Source organism: Varanus komodoensis, unplaced genomic scaffold (genome assembly GCF_004798865.1).
Source record: "Varanus komodoensis strain SLA01 unplaced genomic scaffold, ASM479886v1 scaffold2, whole genome shotgun sequence".
Classification (NCBI taxonomy): Eukaryota; Metazoa; Chordata; class Lepidosauria; order Squamata; family Varanidae; genus Varanus; species Varanus komodoensis.
This window is the reverse complement of record NW_025335568.1, coordinates 204,935-221,917: the sequence shown is the minus strand read 5'-3', so window position 1 is coordinate 221,917 and position 16,983 is coordinate 204,935. Positions and strand designations below refer to the sequence as shown.

Here is a 16,983-nt window from a genome sequence, read left to right as displayed (position 1 = left end):
TTGCTAAGCTGCCCGTGCACATGGGGCGAGGCTGGAGGGGCCTGGCTCCCTGGGAGGGCCTCGCCAGGCATGCAGAAGGCCCCCAAATCTCTGGCAATGTCTCCAGCTGGCCCAAGGAGGAACCTGCTGCTGCAGACCCTGGCCAGCTGGCCGCTGCGGGGACAAAGCCGGGCTCGATGGAGGGCGCAGGCTCCCTCTGACAGGATCCTCACACGTAGCAGAGAACGAGGGATGTCAAACCCACGTGGAGGGGCATCCCAAAGATGGAAGCCCACCCAGTGAAGGACAGTGCTGCACGGCTACTGGTATCTACTGGAGTGCACCACATAACCTCAGAAGATTGCCCTGGGCTTCATGGGCTAAAGCGAAGCCTTGCTCTGTGTGGTCCTGAAGGCCATGGGCAATGGGTGTTTCCCAGCATTTCGGATCGTCGAATCGTAAGACGGGGTCCTAAAAGATAATGGATGCAGGGCCACAAGCTGAAGCATGTCTGGCAGGGGGCTGTCCAGCGGCCTCTTGAATGCCTGCGGTGTGGGAGAGCCCATCATCCCCATATATGGGTCATGGGATCAATTTCCATACTGCTCTGCAAGTCAGGGAACTTCTCCTGATGTCTAGCTGGGATCTGGTCCCTTTGCCTGGAGCCTGTTGTTCCGTGCACTGCATTCTGTGATGATCGCGGAGGAGCCCGGCCCTTCCTCTCTGTGAGAGCCTTTCAGGGACTTGCTGAGTGCTGTGGCGCCTCACTAGATTGTCCCGATGCCAGTACCCCAAGGAAGCGACTCTTCGGACAGAGTGTGGAGAAACAAAGCGGAGTCCCATGCACAAAGCTGACCGACAAGGGTGCATTTGACTCTGCCTGTTCAGTCTGTACACAGAACATATCATAAGGAAAACTGGTTTAGGATCGGAGGAAGGTGTGTGAATTGGTGGAAGACACACCAACAATTTAAGATATGCGGATGATGCCATGGTATTAGCAGAAAGCCGTAATGAACTGAAGCAACTCTTGAGGAACATGAATGAATGAAGGGGGGAAGCAGCCCTGCAGCTAAATAATCAATAAGATCACGACTACAGGCAGATTACGGAACTCTACCATCACCGAGAAAGAGATTGAAATGGTGAAAGGTTTTGCATACTTTGAAACTGCTCCCAGCCGGTTCAACAGCGTTTGCATCCCACGCGATGTCCTGGGCAACCCCACCTGGGCTCCGGCCCAGGACTGCCTCCCCTCCGGTTGGCCCCACGACCCACTCTTCTGGGTTCCAGTCCTTTAAGACACGGAGAAGCAGAACCTCTGCGTGGGTGGGTGAAGTCCCCTGTGCTCATAGGCTGCCTTTCTTTGAGCCCCCCACCCCTACCCCCCCATCTCTCCCCCTCTCAAAATCACCCTGAGCATGAGGGGCTGGAGGAGGTCAGCAGGCCGCTCGGACGGAGGCATGGGGTGATCTCTGGGCGGGTCAGGGCAGCCAGAAGCTCCCAGTCTGCAGGGCTCGCCTGGAGAGGTGAGGGGGCTGAGGCAACGAGAACTCCCCGGGACAGGCATAATTCAAACCAATAAAGGCAGGAGCTTCAGCAAATGTTAATTGATAGAGGTAGTTGCAAGCAGGTGTATTAAAAAGTGCACCAAATTATAGCCAACCAAAGTGGAGTGGAGTGTCCGACAACTTTGGTGTGGGAAGGAAGGCATATAAAAAATGGGAAGCGTCTGCAGGCAGCTCTTGAGCCGTGAGGGGCAGGGCACCCTCACGTCTGTGTAGCGCTGGGCTGGCCTGCCAGGGCAGGACCCGACAGCGGCTACCTCTGTGGCTGAGCCGGCCCTGGAGGGAGGGATGGCCGCCCAGTGTCCCTGTACCTGTGGGTCACCAGGTCTGCTGGGCTCCAGCCCTCCTCAGCGGAGACAGCACCGCCTCCTCCAGGGGCCTGCCCGTCCTTGTGCAGTTTGCAGCCAGAGAGGAGCGTGCCCCACGGCCCTCGGTGCCCCCCGCCATCCCCAATGCCCACCATGTCTGGCCAGGCTTGGCTCCGAGGCTTCTGCGTGCAGACAAGCCGCTCAGCACAGCACCCCTCCAGAGGCACGCAGCTTCGCTTCCGGCACTCGGGCCTCTCCGTTGGCCGCCCTCCCTCTCCATAAGTGTGCGGCTTACTTCCCGCCCTCCGGCACGTGGCCAGTCAGAACCTTGCTGCATGTGATCCAGAACCGCTCATGTGGGGCTGCGCTGGAGGCGTGGGGGCCAGGGCGCTTTCCTTGCATGCCTTTCGGCGGCTCCTGGCCTTCTGCAGGCAGCCTGCACATGCCCCGAGGAAAACCACGCTGTAGGCTGGGCACGACCGCTGCCACCTGCGAGAGGGTGCTCACTCGGTAGCGCAACCACGGTTCACACTCCCGGGTGCCCGGCCGTGCTGTTTGGGGTGCCCCAAGGCTTAGGTTCACTGAGTTCCTTAGGGACGGATGCCGGGTCTCCTCGGACGCCCAGCTCCGCAACCTCCAACCTCAGAGCCGGCCAGCGAAGATAATGGCACCGACTGCTCTCTAGGCTCAAGAAAGGAGCGTTGGGGGAGGGGGGCATTTGGGGACAGGAAGGGGCGGCCGTGAGACGAGGCATGCTGACGCCTCTTGAGCCCCTTCCCTCCCTGTTGGACACGCTCCAACTGGACCAACCAAAAGCTAATCTGGAGAAAATGGGGGGTGGGGGTGGGCAGATAATTTCCGCTTACCCAGAACTCATGCAAGGCACCCAGTCTGGGGGCTTACAGGCATCCTGTGGGTGGGAGGGGGGCTGCAGCCTCATTTGCCTTATTTATTTGCCTGCTTTATTTGTACTCCACCTTTCTATCAAACGTGCCACTTAAGGCAACTTTCAGAACCAGGTACATGGATTAAAATGCAACAAAAACACAGTCACTGAACAGAGTCCTGTTCAGCCAGCCGCCCACCTGCCAGGTGTGCTTAGAGAGGGAGGGGCACCTCAAGCACCTCGGCCGTGCCTGCCTGCCGCGGAGGCGGGAGGAGGAGCAGCGCTGCCTCCCGAGAGGCTGCCGAGAGCCGAGCCTGGGAGCGGCCACCGAAAGGGCCATTGCCAGACGTGCCTCGAAGGGGACGGCCTCCCCAAGTGTCACTTGGGCCCAGGCTCTCCGACCCGTGGTCATGTCTTTCCACAAGCTTGTGGCTTATTTCTGCCCTCTTACAGAAGCTCTTTCCTCTCCATCTCCTCGGAATGCTTTAACTGGAGCTGGATGCTTCCCAGCTGCTGCTGGCTTTCTGCTGGGGTTCGGTCTAAAAACTGCTCTGGCGACAGTCCGTTCTAGCAGATGGGTTCCTCACGTCCAGGCCTGAATGCTCCCCAGTGCCCAGCAAAGCTGAGCCCCTGCTTCCCGCAGCACCTTCTCCTCCGTGCCTTGAGGCCCCCGCCTTTGCCTGCCCAGCTGGCCCGTTCAGAGAAAGCCACCTGGGTTGACCCGAGACCCTGTCTTCTGCCTAGCAACCTGCACTTATGTTTCAGGGTTAAACTGGCCCGGGACTCTGCCTTGGCCGCCTCGCCCGGTGCTCAGCCGGCTCCCGCTCTGGCACTCTGTGCCCGGGCTCCTCGTGCCCGGCAGCGGCCCCCCTCACAAGCTGGCCTTCTCACGTGGCTGCAGGAGGTCGCCCCAAGGATCGCTGCAAGCAACCCGACTGAAGAGCCCTTTTTAAAAACGGGGTGGGGGGCTGTGGCTGAGCTCCTGCTCTGCCCCAGATTCCAGTAATTAGAAATGCATGCTCATTGTTAGTTGTCCTGCCCACAGCCTGTCGCTCCAGAGATGTTCTGCTCAGAAAAGGCACCGCAGGCGTGTGTTGCTGGAGGGGCAGGGTGCCAGGGGCAGCCCAGGTGAGGCTCACGCCCACAAGGGTGAGTGGTCGGGCCACGTGCTTTGCCGGGCTCCAAGCCCATCGAACGCTGCGCGGAGAACCGTCCATTGCGAGAAAGCGCCTTTTGAACGACAGCTCAGCCCGTGCATGGCGTGGAGGCGCCCACACGCGGACACGGTGGCCCTGGCCCTGCAGCCCAACGTGGCCTCCATGACCAGTGGCTGGGGGTGGGGGGGCTTGGCCTCTCTAGGAAGGAGCCCCCGGGCCTCAACCTCAGGGCCGTCACATCAAAAAACATGCGTTTTTCCACTGATCTGCACGTCTCCCCCGCGAGGAAGTTGCGCCGGGTCTGTATCACAGACACAGCCAGATTCCCACTGTGTGACGTACATACAGCGGTCTGATTCAGCGCCCTTGGAGATAAATGCCAGTATCTGATCTTCTCCAGCGACAGCTTGGGCCTAGACGACATGCAAAGCGCAGCTGCTGGCCCACGATTTCCAAGGGAGCCGGTGGGCGAGCGCCTTGCACGGAGAGCAAGCGTGCGTCTTGGTGCTGCCATAGGGATGCTGAAGCAGCTGATGGCCGTGAGAGCGTACATGGGAAGGCAGGCGGGCGTCTGTCTTCTCTGTTCCATGGAACAATAAGCTGCCCGGGACCCCCCCATTCACCCCCCCAGCTCCTCTTTGGTGTGCGAGCCACATCCCACATCAGTGCCCATCGCTGTTCCAAACCAGAAGATCGGCCTGCGAAGGGACGGGTTTTTCAGAAAGGCACAACTACTTCCCGCCCAGCCTCGGTGCCAACTCTCCATCCCTGCCAGTGCACCCGACAGCAGTATCAGCTCGGCCGCCCCCACCTCCAGGCTGGGCATGGTGCCAAGCTCTTGGTAAGCTGCACCCACGGACGTGGGGGGCAGGCTGCTCTGCGGTCGGCGGCTGGCCCGCCTGCTGGCTCCAGCTCAGAGCTCACTTGGACCACCTCCCTGCAGCCCCCGGATTGGGGCAGAGGGGCCTGTGACTCAGCTCCCCAATCAGCCTTTCTTCCTGAGCATGGAAATCTCCAGGGAAACCCTCAACGTTGCTCTGATGGGGGGAGGGGGAGGCTCTCCTGCAAAGCCCCGCGCTGCCGTCAGCGCTGCAGCATCCTCCGGCCCAAGTCATTCAAAGCGCCCCAAGCCGGAACTGGTTAGCGGAAGTGGCGCTAGCCTCTGGCTCCCCCTGGAGAAACCCCCCCCAGAGGCCCTCCCACCCCACAGGCAGAGCAGTGCTCAACCTGGACACGGGGGAGCCGCCCGAGGGGGCCGCGGGACGGCCTGGCAAACCCCCGAGGCGGACTTTGGTGCACAGCCTGGGGGGGCTGTCCGTCCGTCTGGGGGGGAGGCTGTGCCTGCAGGCACGGGATTCAGAGCGCCGTGGAGAAGACAAGGGCTCCCCCCACCCGGGCCAGCTGGTCAGAGGAGCCGCATGGCAGCACACGAGGCAGAGGCAGGGCAACCCCCTGGGGGGGTCTCCGTGGGCAGCAAGAGGGTCTGGCCCAGCAGCCCACCGCCTGAACCCTCCCTCCTTCCCCAGCAGACTGACAAGCCTTGTGCGCCAGCCTGCCCGTTCCCTCCCCTGGCCCGGCTCCTCTTGGCGCAGCCGGCACCACGCCCGGCCGGCTGCGGGCACAAAGCCGAGAGGGAGGCACCGCCGCCGGAGCCCCCAGATGCCACGTGCCGGGCAGCCTCCCCCCTTGGACACCGGAGGCCCGGAGCGACTCAGTGGGGCAGCCGACACCTCGAGGCTCCGGTTCGGCATCCGGGGAGCGGAGCAGGGCGTGGCACAAGGAGCCGGTGGCCGGCCTGACCATTCCGCCAGCAAGCTCCAGGCAGGCCAGGCGGCTGCGAGGCACCCGGACCTGGGCTGCTTCCCTGCACGAGGGACTCCAGGCTGTGGCCGGCCTGCCCCATGTGCCCCCCTCCCGCTGGGGCTGCTCCTTCAGGCCCTCTCCAGCCTCCTGGCCGTGTCCCAGCAGAGCCCTTGGTGCCATGGCCTTGGCCCCGAGGCCCTTCTCCCTGCCCCCAGCCCAGCCTGCTGAATGAGGGCAAAACGGGGCACGGCACGGACGAGGCCCCGCTCTGCCTGCTGCCCTGCTGCTCCTTCACCCCCCACCCCAATCCAGGCAGCAGCTCTTCTGAACACCAACGCCCCCGATCCCTGTGCCCCGGGCCTTCTTTGTAGCCCAGGGGCCCCAGCAGGCGCCTCGGCTGCCTTCCGCTCGACTGTGGCAGCTTTGCAGGACCCTCTTCTGGACCCGGCAACCGGAAGTCAAGGCTGCGTTCCACACGTTTTGGTGCTGAGAGCCTTTTAATTAATTTGCTTGGTGGAGCACATTTCAGTAGCAGCCTGAGAAGATGGGCGTGTTCCAACCACGATCAGCCACCAAAAGTGACAACTCAGGAATAGGCCATACGCCCGGTGAGGACCCGATCCCTGCGGGGAAAGGCACCCCCCGCGGCCCCGGGAAGCTCGGCTCCCTCCTCCTCCCCGAGACCTCGAGCAGGCAGGAGCTCAGCACAGCGGGCAAGAAGGGCCCCAGCCTGGTGAACGACGGCCCAGGCCCAGCCCAGCCCAGCCCAACCCCTTCCAGCCCAGGAGCAGCATCAGCCCGCCAGCAGCGCAGCACCCAAGGCAGAAGCGTTTCGGGAAGGGCAGCAGACGCCCCAAGAAGCCCCGCCGCTCCCTCCCACAGGCCTGGGCCTCCCAGCTCGGACCGCTGAAGCTCCTCCGCTCCTCCACTGAGCCTGCCAACAGGCTGAGCCCCGCAACCAGCAGCCTGCCCACAACCCAGGCACACCACCCGCAGCGCGAGGACCCCGCCACCAGCGCACCCCATGGTGTCCGGCCACTGCCAGCCCGGTCAGGCCCCCCGGAAGCAGCCCACCAGAGAACAAGGCCCTGGAGGCTGGGGGCTTTGCACCAGCTCTGCGGGGCACCCCACGGGTCCTGCCGCTCCCAGAGGCACTGGGGCCGATTCCCAGCCGCAGACTGGCCCGCTTTGTTCCGGTGCCGAGAGGGTTCGCCTGGGCCTGAGCTGATGCAGACCAGCCTCGCTCCCAGCTCACTGCAGCACACAGGCGTCTTCTTCCCCATCCTGAGCAGCGGCTCTGGGGGCCTGCGGCTCCTCGTCCTGCAGCGGTGGGGGCACCTCCGCGGCCCCCACCAGCGCCTCCCGCAGCTCCAGCAGCAGATCCCGGCCCTCGCTGTGGGGCAAATTGCTCAGGTAATACTGGGGGGCCAGTTCGGCCAACCTGCAGGAAAGAGGGTTTTGCGGGGAGTCTGTAGTGGAAGCATCTGAGCCGCAGGTGCCCGCCACTCCCCAGCCCAAGCGCCACCCAGCCGCAAGCAAGACGGGCGGAGACCCAAAACCCGGAGTCCTGGCCGCCCCTCCCCCCTCCGCTGGCGGCACTCACATCTTTGGCTGGATCTCAGAGACAATGCTCAGGCAGTTATCCTGCGAGATGGTGAACTCGTGGTAAAGCAGCCACGGGGGAGGCCGCGGGGGAGGCCGCCGCAGCCGGTAGCAGCAGCTGGGGGACAGCTGGGCCACATGCTTGTTGGTCAGCAGCAGGTAGTTCCCGGAGCCGTCGATGTCTTGGGCAACCTGTGTGCAGAGGAGAGCACGAGCGCTGGGCTGGGAACACCCCGGGGGCTGTGCGGTTCGACCCACAGAAGTCCCTGCGCGGCTCCCGGGCAGCACATGGCTCCCGCCTCCCACGGAGCCCCGGGAGCAGCGGCCTGCACAGGCGGCAAACCGTGGGCGAGGCACAGCCAGGCCATGCTGAGGCTGGCCAGCCCGCCCCCCCCCGCCCCCCCCCGGCCACAGGGCTCACGGCCACAGGGCTCACGGCCTCTCCCGGCCATGCGCCAGCCGGCACTGCATGGCGCAGCAGGGCAGAGGGGGCGCCAGGACTCTCGGCGTCCGCTCTGCCCTGAGCCTTCTGACCCACCTTGACCAATCGCACCCGTGCGGGCGCCAGCTCCTCCCTTCCCCAGCCAAGCTCCTCGGAGGTAGAGGGGACCAATAAAGGCCCGGGGCCGAGGGCACCCCTTGGGGTGCAGGTAGGCGGCCCCTGGCCCACCAGCAGGCCCAGAGCTGCTCTGCGCCCATACGCAGCGCTGCTCCGGCATCTCCCTGCCGGCCCCCGAGCCCTGGGCCGCCCTTGCCTGCAAACTGTGTGCCAGGCGGGACTCCCGGGGGTGCCACCCTGGCCCGGCCCCCCTACCTTGAGGAAGAAGCCCGAGAGGAGGGCACGCATCAGGCTCAGGGCGTTGCTGTCAGTGCCGAAGGCCGGCGGGGAGACGGGGAGCTCGATGCGCCGCATGACCTCCAGCAGCTCGGCCCGCACGGCCCCAGCCAGCCGCAGCGCAGTCTCGCTCACCGCGTGCTTCCGGCACCAGCTCTCTGGGTCGCTCTCTGGGGAGGGGAGCCAGCCCCGTCAGGGGCGCGCGACCCGAGCACCTGCTGGTTCCCCCACTGCCAGCCCCCCTCCCGCACTCACGCTGCCGGAAGGCGTTGAAGAGGTTGATGAGGGTGAAGTGGTCCCCGGCGGGGTGCAGGAGGCTCCGCTGCCGCGCTGCCACCGCTTCCTCCCGGCGGGCCACGGGGGTCACGGAGCAGGGCCAGGCTGCGGGCGAGGGAGGCGGCTGAGGCCAGGAGCAGAGACGCCGAGGCGGGGCACCCTGGCAGGCCGTGGGCTCCCACCTGGGGACCAGCTGGGCGGCTGGGGCATCCTGCAGGACGGCGCACCCACTGCTGGAGCCGTCGGACCATGGAGGGGGGGCGGTTTGCGCCTGGGGAGGCAGGGACCCGGGAAAGGGAGGCACGCCGGGCCCACGGTGGGACTCAGCCACGTCCCGCTCGGCACTGGCCTGCGCCTTCCCCGGGGCTGGCTGGGGGGCTCCTCTTTGCAGGAGCTGAGCTCCGGGGTGGGGGCAGGCCCCGCAGGCCCCTACCGGTCAGCATGGCGGCCAGCGTGAGCATCTCGTCCACACACTCGAACTCGCAGGACGCCAGCAGGGCCTTGGCCAGCTGGGGCTCCAGCGGGAACTCCGACATGATGATGCCCACCTCGGAGAGGTTCCCGTCGTCGTCCAGGGCAGCCAGATAGTCCAGGTCCTCCAGGGCCTGCATGAGGGACTCCGGGGCTGGACAGAGGGCAGGCGGGAGGGCGTGAGACCCGCGCCGGCCCCTCTGCCCGGGGCCCGGCCCCCGTGCCGACCCGCCGACCCCCGGAGCCCCACGCACCTGGCCGGTCCAGGAAGTCGCACTGGCCCATGTCCGCGATGTCCAGCCTCTTCAGCAGCAGCACGCGCCGGCTGAGCTCCGCCTCCGCGATGGGGGCGGGAGGAAGGGCTGGGAGCCCCGCCTCCCAGGTGGCTTCGGAGTACAGGCGCAGGCAGGATCCTGCGGGCGAGCGGGGCACAGATGCTGAGAGGTGGCGTGGGGCAGGGGCGTCTTGGGGGGGGGCCTTCCTCCAGCCCCAGCGGACTCACCTGGGGGATCCCCGGCAGCCCGGAGCCTCCGTGCCTCTGCCTGCCTCTTGCTGATGGGACGCAGGCCCTGCGACTCGGCCCGGATGCGCGGGTTGTACACCTGCCCAGGGGAGTGCGGCACAGGTGAGAGCAGGAAGCGGGAGGCGCTGGGGGGCACGGGCACAGGCGACCACGCGGGCCGGATGGCCATGCGGGAGGACCCACCAAGGCCTCGGGGCAGCCTTGCGGCCACACGCAACCACAGGGCCGCGGACTGAGGGAGGCGCAGCGTAGCCCTCCGGAGGCTCCTGCAGGGCCCCAACCCTCTGGCCCGAGGTGCAACGGCCGCCTCACCCATGCACCCATCCCAGGCAGAGCTGAGCGCGGTGGGTGGGCAGGGGCACAGCCTCACCAGGCACCAGCGCAGGTCCCCTCCTCAGGCAAGGGCCCCCGCAACGCCCAACCCCGCCCCAACTCACGCTGCGCAGCTGCAGCCCGGCATCCACCACATGCCTGACGCTGCCGGCGGAGAAGGCGGCATCCGCCAGCCAGTGGGTGACGATGATCCTGCGTGGCGGGCCTCTGCCTGGCTGCTCCACGCCGGCTTCGTACACCCTCTGGACGTCTCGCCCCACGCCGGGGTGAAGGGGCAGCACCAGCAGGGGGCCCAGGCCGGGGTCCAACGCCGCCGCCTCCACACGGAGGGCCTCGCAGCAGTCGCTGATCTCCTGGGGGTGGAGGGCCCAGAAAGCCCCGTGAGAGTGCAGGCAGTGGGGGGCACTGCTGCTTGCTCCGAGGAGAGCTGCCACTGCCCCAAGGATGCCCCAAAGACGGCGCAGCCAGAGCTCCCGTTCCGGGGCCCCTCCGGCAACACTGCACTCCCCAGCATGGCCCTCTCCAACACCCCCGAGGAGAATTTCCACGCAGCCTACTAAGGCAGGAGAGAGAGCCCAGGTGGCCCGAGGGCTGAATGCCATTTGGGAAGAGCTCTGAGAACAGCAAGCAAGGCAAAAGACCATCCGTTTTAGGTACTGACGGAGCCCCTGGAGAGGCATTTTGAGCATTCGGAATGGAGAACGCGGCCCAAAAGCCAGGAAACCTCTGAGCCATCAATAGTTGGGGGGGGGGGGGGCTTCCATGACGCCTGCAGGGCTATGGCTGCCCACCAGGGGGCTCTTTGCCACAGCCAGGCTCTTCCCAAGCAGTGGCCAGCATAGCAGAGCGCCCCACACGGCCCGCCTGCCCCTTGCGCAGGGGCTCCCGACACCACCCGCACCCAAAAGGTGGCGGGGCGGCCCCTTTCCTCCCGAGCCCTCCCCCAGAGCCCACCTGCTCGCTGGCCAGGAAGACCATGATGTCCCCGCACTCCCTCTGCTGGTGGAGGGCCAGCGCAGCCTGGCAGGCCGCCGAGACGTGCTTGCCCGGGGCGGGTTCCTGGTACGCCAAGCGCGGGGCCGGTTGGGGCGCCGGCACCCGCACCACAGAGGCGTCCCGGCAGAAGCGGCGCAGTGGCTCCTCTAGCGGCGGCTCCGTCACCACCACCAGGCGCAGCTCCGGGCGCTGGAGCCATGCGTCCTTCAACAGCCCCAGCAGCAAGTCCGTGGGCACTGCGCGCTCCTGGACCTCATCCAGCACCACCACCCCGAACTGCCGCAGCAGTGGGTCCGATGTCATCTCGCGCAGCAGGACCTCGTCTGAGCAAAACCTGCAACCCAGAGGCTTCCTATGGGGCCCACGTGTTGCCGGCCCCCCAAGTCTTTTCCCGCACCACCAGACAGGAGGGCACCCAGAGCTCCCGCAGGGGACCTGGGCAGGCACAGCTGCATGTGGCGGCCACCTCCTGCCTGCCCACCAGACCCGCACGGGGCAGTGGGGGGCAGCAGCAGGCAGGCTGGCGCTCTGGAGCACGCACGAGAGCAGCCTGCAAGCGGGCCCCACCCGGAGCGACCCCTCACAGGACCCAGCCCTCCCCGGGCCAGGGGGAGCCCCTACCTGAGCAGAGTCTCGGAGGTGCAGCAGTCCTCAAACGGGACGCCGTAGCCCACCTCGTGGCCCACGTTGAGGTCCATCTCATCCGCCACGCGCAGGGCCAGGCTGCGGGCGGCCAGGCTGTGGGGCTGCGTGCAGACCACCTGCCCGTGGGCAAACTGCCGCGAGAGGGCGTACTCCGAGCACCACTGGGGCACCTAGCAGAGGGGCAGACAAGGCAGCGCAGGACAGGCTTGGCAGTGCCTCCCCAAGGAGGGCGGGCCGCCCTGCCGGCAGCACCAACGCCCGCCGTGCCCAGCGGCCCGAGCCAGGGCCCCCCAGCCCTTGCCCACCCCCTCTCAGACAGGCAGGGACAAGCCGGGGAAGTGCTCCGAGGAAACACCAAGCAGCCCAAGGGAAAGGAGGAAAGGCCTCTGGGCCCTCCCAGCCCAGAACTCTCTGCCGGACTGAAGGAGCTGGCCGTGGGGCCGGGGCTCTGCCCACGGAGCACACGCTCTGCTGCCTCCAAGCTGGCCGCCCCGCCCAGCCGGACACACGGCAATGCCGCACATCCGCCTCACCGCTGGCACAGGGCGGGTGAGAAGAGCGTGTCTGGCAGGGGCTGCAGGAGGCTGGCAAGGCGACACCGCAGCCAGCGCTTCAGGGCGGAAAAACAGGGAACGAGTCAGACAAGGGAGCGGTCTAGGGCAGTGGTGGCGAACCAATGGCACGCATGCCACCGCGGGCACGCAGCACCCTGCACCTCGGCACGCGAGCCGAGGCGCCCCAGTATCACCCCAGCAGCCGAGCATTGAATAAAAGCACACACAGGGGCCATGCGCACGTTCGGAAAATAGTAGTGCGTCCAGGCAATGATGTCACAAACCACAACTCATTAGCCGTGAATCGTGAGCTTCCGCACGGCAGGTCAGTGCGCTGCCAATGATATAGGGAGATTTACTTGGACTGGCTGTTTTCAGGTTTTATTGTGGCGTTGGCACTTTGTGAAAAATAAGTAGGATTCGCATTGCAGTTTAGGCACTCGGTTTCTAAAAGGTTCTAAAAGGTTCTCCATCACATGGTTAGGCTTAGAAAAACAAGGTGTCCTGGCATGATTTTGGTGGCTGGAATGTGTTTAGAATGGGCAGAAGTGTCAAGCTGAGCAGAAAAAGCTACTCAAGGAAGGCTTTTCAAAATCGCCCTCTTTTCCATGGAACTCTACCCCTATATTAGGGTTAGGGGTGTGCACCAGGGTAGGGTTAGGGTTAGAAAAACGAGGTGTCCTGGCATGATTTTGAGGGTTGGAATGTGTTTAGAAGGGACAGAAATCCAGAAAAAGCTACTGAAGAAAGATTTATTCAAAATCAGTCTCTTTTTAATGGAAGTTAATCCCCTCTATTAGGGTTAGGGCAGTGCACCAGGGTAGGGTTAGGCCAGTGGTGGCAAACCTGTGGCATGTGTGCCACTGCAGGCATGCAGAGCCCTCTGTGTTGGCATGTGTGCCAAGTCACCCGAGCATCGCCCCAGCAGCCAAGCATCGGATAACAGTGCACACAGGGGCCGTGAGTCACGTGCCCCAACTCATTAGCCATGACTTGTCCGAGCTTTTGCATGTACAGTCTGTGTTGGCCAAGGATATATATGTATATTTGCTTGGACTGGCTGCAAGGTGTTTTTTCTAAACTAAAACCTCAGTTTTCAGGTTTTATTGTAGTGTTGGCACTTTGCGATACACAAGTGGGTTTTGGGTTGAACTTTGGGCACTCGGCCCCTGAAAGGTTCGCTATGACTGCTCTAGGGGCTTCTCTGGAATGGCACAGCACAGGAGGGCGTGCAAGAGGCAGCCGAGGGTGAGGATGGCAAGCCTCAGCAAGCAGCCCAGCACAGTCCCAGGCAGAGGGAGGCGGTGACCTGCATGCTGTTTCCAGGCCGCCAGCAAGAGGCTCGCAGAGCAGGTCCTGCAGGGCCCCGGCAGAGGCCTCTCGGCCAGCACAAAGGCATGCCCAGCCTGAACCAGGGTGTTTCTCCAGTGGCGCCTGGCCGCAAGCGAGCCACCCAGTGAAGACCCCAGAAGAGGGCTGGGTTGCCACAGAAACCCCACTGCTGTGAAGGAGCCAGAAGGAATGGTGGCAAAGCCAGGGCAGGCAGATGTTGGCCAGGCCTCTGCGACACAGCTCCCGCCGTCCTGCTCTGTCCCCGCCCCCCACAGCTCTTCCTGCAAACAGCAGGAGCCCTTTCCCGCATTACATGCAACTGCCAGAGCCCCTTCGGGCACGGCCGGGCTCAGTCTGGAGAGAGCAACGCAGGCTTTACTATCACTTTGTCCACTGCTCACCAAGCAAGAGGATGCCAGTGGAATGAAGGGCGGGTGCAGCCAGCTCCAGTTAGTGCTTTTGTTTCCTGCCCTCCCCACGCCCAGCATCCAGCAAGACAGGCCTCTGCCAGGACTGTGCTGCAGGCCCTGGGCCCTTCCCGCCTCGCCTGCAGCTCTGCTCCTGCGGAAAGCTCCGTGGCGAAAGGCCCCACCCTGGCCAAAGTCCTGCTCCCACTTTCTGTCGGTTTACACTGCCACACTGGGAAGGGCTCTGTTCATGTGGCCGAGGACTCCCGGAGCGGCTCCTTTACACAGCTCTCGCACCAGTGGCAGCCAGTCTGACCAAGGGCCAGGGCTGCAGTGAGCTTTGCTAGCTGTGAAGGCCATGGCTGATTACAAATATGGTAAGAAAAGCCAGCCCCCGCCCCCGCCCCCGCCCCCCAGGAAAAGTTGTGCCACAAAGGCCCAAGCGCACAAATCAATAAACATTAGGATCAATGAACTACTAAGCCCAACTAGGGTAACCATTTCCAGAGAGGGCTGGAGCCCCTGCCTGGAATGCGGCAACAGCAAGTACAACCTGACAGAGCCAACACCCATCCGGGCAGCCGAGAAGCAAACCAGAGGTTTAGCACAAGAGAGTGGAGCTTCATCTATTTTGACAGCACACTGACAATGAACAAGGAACCTGCCTCACCCCGCCACCCCCCCCCCCCCACAGACCTGCGTGCTCTTGCCGGTGCCTGTCTCCCCGGAGACCAAGACAATGCCAGCACCCCTCTCCAGATGCTCCATGAAGACGAACTTGGCACCCCAAACGGGAAGGCTGCGGCGCTGGTGCAGCAACTCATAGTAGCGAGAAGAGAAGGGCAGCCCATCATAAGGGTTCACCTCCAGATCCCCATCGCAGCCCAAAGACAAGCCTTCCGCAGGGTAGCCATGGTCGTCCTCCTCCTCCGACAGGGTGTTCAGCCCCGCTAACCGACGCAGGGGGCTGGGAGAGCCTTCTGTCGCTGCCATGAAAAGCAGGCCCTCGGCCTCCCGGGACACCTGCAAAGAAAAGAGGAGGGAGCACAACGGGCCAGTGATGGCCACAAGCGCTCACCCGGGAGGCGACGGCTGCTGGCAATGGGGGTGGCCGGACCGCGGCCCCTGCTGTGGCTCTTCCCCCGGGAGCCCCCAAACTCAGGCGAGAGACCCTCATCCCAGGGGCCACCCGAGGGGCTCCTTTTGCGGCAAGGGGAGATGGGGGAGGCCGCCTCCTGCCCTCCCTGCGGGCCTTCAGGCTGGACCGGGGAGCCTCTCCGCTGGGGGTCCGGCACAGAACGGGCAAGCGAGGACCGGGCTCCACGGCCGGAGGCGGGCGCAGCGAGGGCGCGGCCCAATCGGGGCGGTCCGCCTCGGCCGGCCGCCTCTCACGCAGGCGAGGGCCCGCGGTCGCTGCGCCCGCCCCCGGCCGCTTCCCTGCGGTCACGCACAGCGGGCCGGCCGGGCGGACACGTCAGCCGCGGGCGGGACGGGCCTTCCTACCGGCCGCCGGCGCGCCCGGCCACGGGTCTCCCTCGCAGGTGTCGCCGGGCCGGGCCGTGGGACCGGAGGAGAGGGCCCGGCCGGGGCGGCTTCCGGGGCTCCCCGCCCGCCCGAGCCGCCGGAGCGGAGCCTACCTGCACGGCAGCACCTGCGGGGCGGGGCCAGGACGGTCACGTGCGCCTCGGGGCGGGGCCTGGCGCCACTTCCGGCCAAGCGGCCCGTCCCGTGACGTCACGCGCCGGCGGCCCGAGCAGGGGGCGCTCGCCCGCCGGGCTCCGCTGCGGCCTGCGGTGGCTTCGGGGCCCTGCAGTCGCCCCCGCGCGCTGCGGCCGGTGGGGGGCCGGCCTTTCCGGGGCCCGCCGTGCCCGGGCCGTTCGCGCGAGCGGCGGCCCCGAGAGGCCGGCCAGAGCCCGCCGCCTCGCGGGTCCGCCAGCCCGTGTCCCTTGCAGGCGCCGCGCCCGCCGCCTGAGCCTCGCCGGCTGCCCGCGCATTCCCGAGTAGCGTCGGGACGTGTTGCCGCCGCCGCCGCTGCGCGCCGTCAGTCGGAATGGCCCCTGGCGGACCGCCGTGCGCGTCTCCCCGCTCTGACCCGTGGCGCTCGGGGCCGCGAGCCCGTCGGCGCCGCCCGGCCGGCCGGCAAGGAGCGCTCCGAGCGGCGCGGCCTGGGCGAGGCCTCCTGCAGCGCCGCGGCTCCCCCGCCAGCTTCCCTCACGGGCCGCTTTCCCACCGGTGCACCGTGGTGGCAAACACGACGGTGGGTGGCCTTGGCTCCGGCCCTTAAGCAGATCCCATGTGGCCGCTCTCCCGAGGCTCGGGCGTCTTGGAGTTCCTCGGCTGCAGTCGCCATCTCGGGTGATGAGCCTCGGGAAGTACAGGCTGTCACAGTTTCGATTTCTTTAGTGCTGACTGCAACATTCTGTAATTCATATGTAGCCACGACTGTTTCTTAATATTCAGGTGCAGTTCTGCCCCTGCACTTGCTCCTTTCACTTTAATCGGGGTCATGTCAATTTGCCACTCCTCTCTGCTGCTGATGTGGCATCATTGCATACCTTAGATTATGGGTGCGCTTTCTGTCAATTTTTACATCTTCCTCTGATTCTAATTCAGCTTTCCTTATTGTATGTTCTGCATACAGATGGAACAGGTAGAGAGAGAAAATATGTTGCTGCCCACCTGCTTGTCTATGGGTAACCATTCTTTTCCTCCACATTCTGCCCAAAGTGGGGCTTCTTGTCCGTGATGAAGTGCTGAGTTCCTTTCAGGACCATCCATGGCTTCCCCTGAGAGGCTGCAGTTGCCTGGCACCCACCTGCTCAGGACAGGGATGCCAGCGTCTCGCCTGTGGGCATTAACATCATTCAGGGCCAGGTCTGTCTCCTTTAAGGAAACCAGGGCCCCCCCTCCCCCCATTCTTCCTCTTGTGAATGTATGGCATGTTGGGCCTTCCTGGATTATACGATGGAGGAGGGCTGCCTTCATGTGTGCCTTGCATTTGCCTGTGCTCTAAGACTTGGCAGCCTGAGGATGGAAGCTCTCCCTCTGGGCTCCCGGACGGAACCGCACTGCCCCTCCCCGTGGATGTGTGGCATCAAAGCTCCGGCTCCACCTAAAGACCTATTTGTCCCTGTAATTGCTGCAGGACAGAAATGTATCATGTGTCTGCTCCCCCTTTCATGATGTATTTTGTTGTTGCCAAAAGGTGGCATTTTACTGCATTTTATTGCTTGTACCCTGCTTTGAGATTATTTTATACTGAAAACTGAGCAATGCGTATCAGAAATAAATAAACCAATTCACCCATT

The 16,983-nt window shown here is 64.6% G+C and overlaps 1 protein-coding gene across 4 annotated transcripts; it reads right to left on the bottom strand.

Annotated features, from left to right (window-relative positions):
- Nucleotides 1–6,179: 6,179 nt before the first annotated feature.
- DQX1 (DEAQ-box RNA dependent ATPase 1) lies at nt 6,180–15,337 on the bottom strand. 4 transcript variants are annotated; one of them, XM_044429413.1, is made up of 12 exons: nt 15,313–15,337; nt 14,372–14,698; nt 11,359–11,552; nt 10,696–11,071; nt 9,846–10,094; nt 9,388–9,487; nt 9,140–9,298; nt 8,848–9,039; nt 8,394–8,519; nt 8,118–8,308; nt 7,305–7,495; nt 6,180–7,142 (listed from the first exon to the last, which is right to left on the bottom strand). In XM_044429413.1, the coding sequence occupies exons 2-12, from the start codon at nt 14,666–14,668 to the stop codon at nt 6,953–6,955; spliced, it is 2,265 nt and encodes a 754-aa protein (XP_044285348.1). In that variant the 5' UTR covers nt 14,669–14,698; nt 15,313–15,337; the 3' UTR covers nt 6,180–6,952. The 4 variants fall into 4 exon arrangements, with proteins under 4 accessions (XP_044285348.1, XP_044285349.1, XP_044285351.1 ...); XM_044429414.1 differs by lacking the exon at nt 15,313–15,337 and adding an exon at nt 15,179–15,193; XM_044429416.1 differs by lacking the exon at nt 15,313–15,337 and having other exon boundaries at nt 8,394–8,468; nt 8,764–9,039; nt 14,372–14,956.
- Between the last annotated feature and the right edge of the window lie 1,646 nt (nt 15,338–16,983).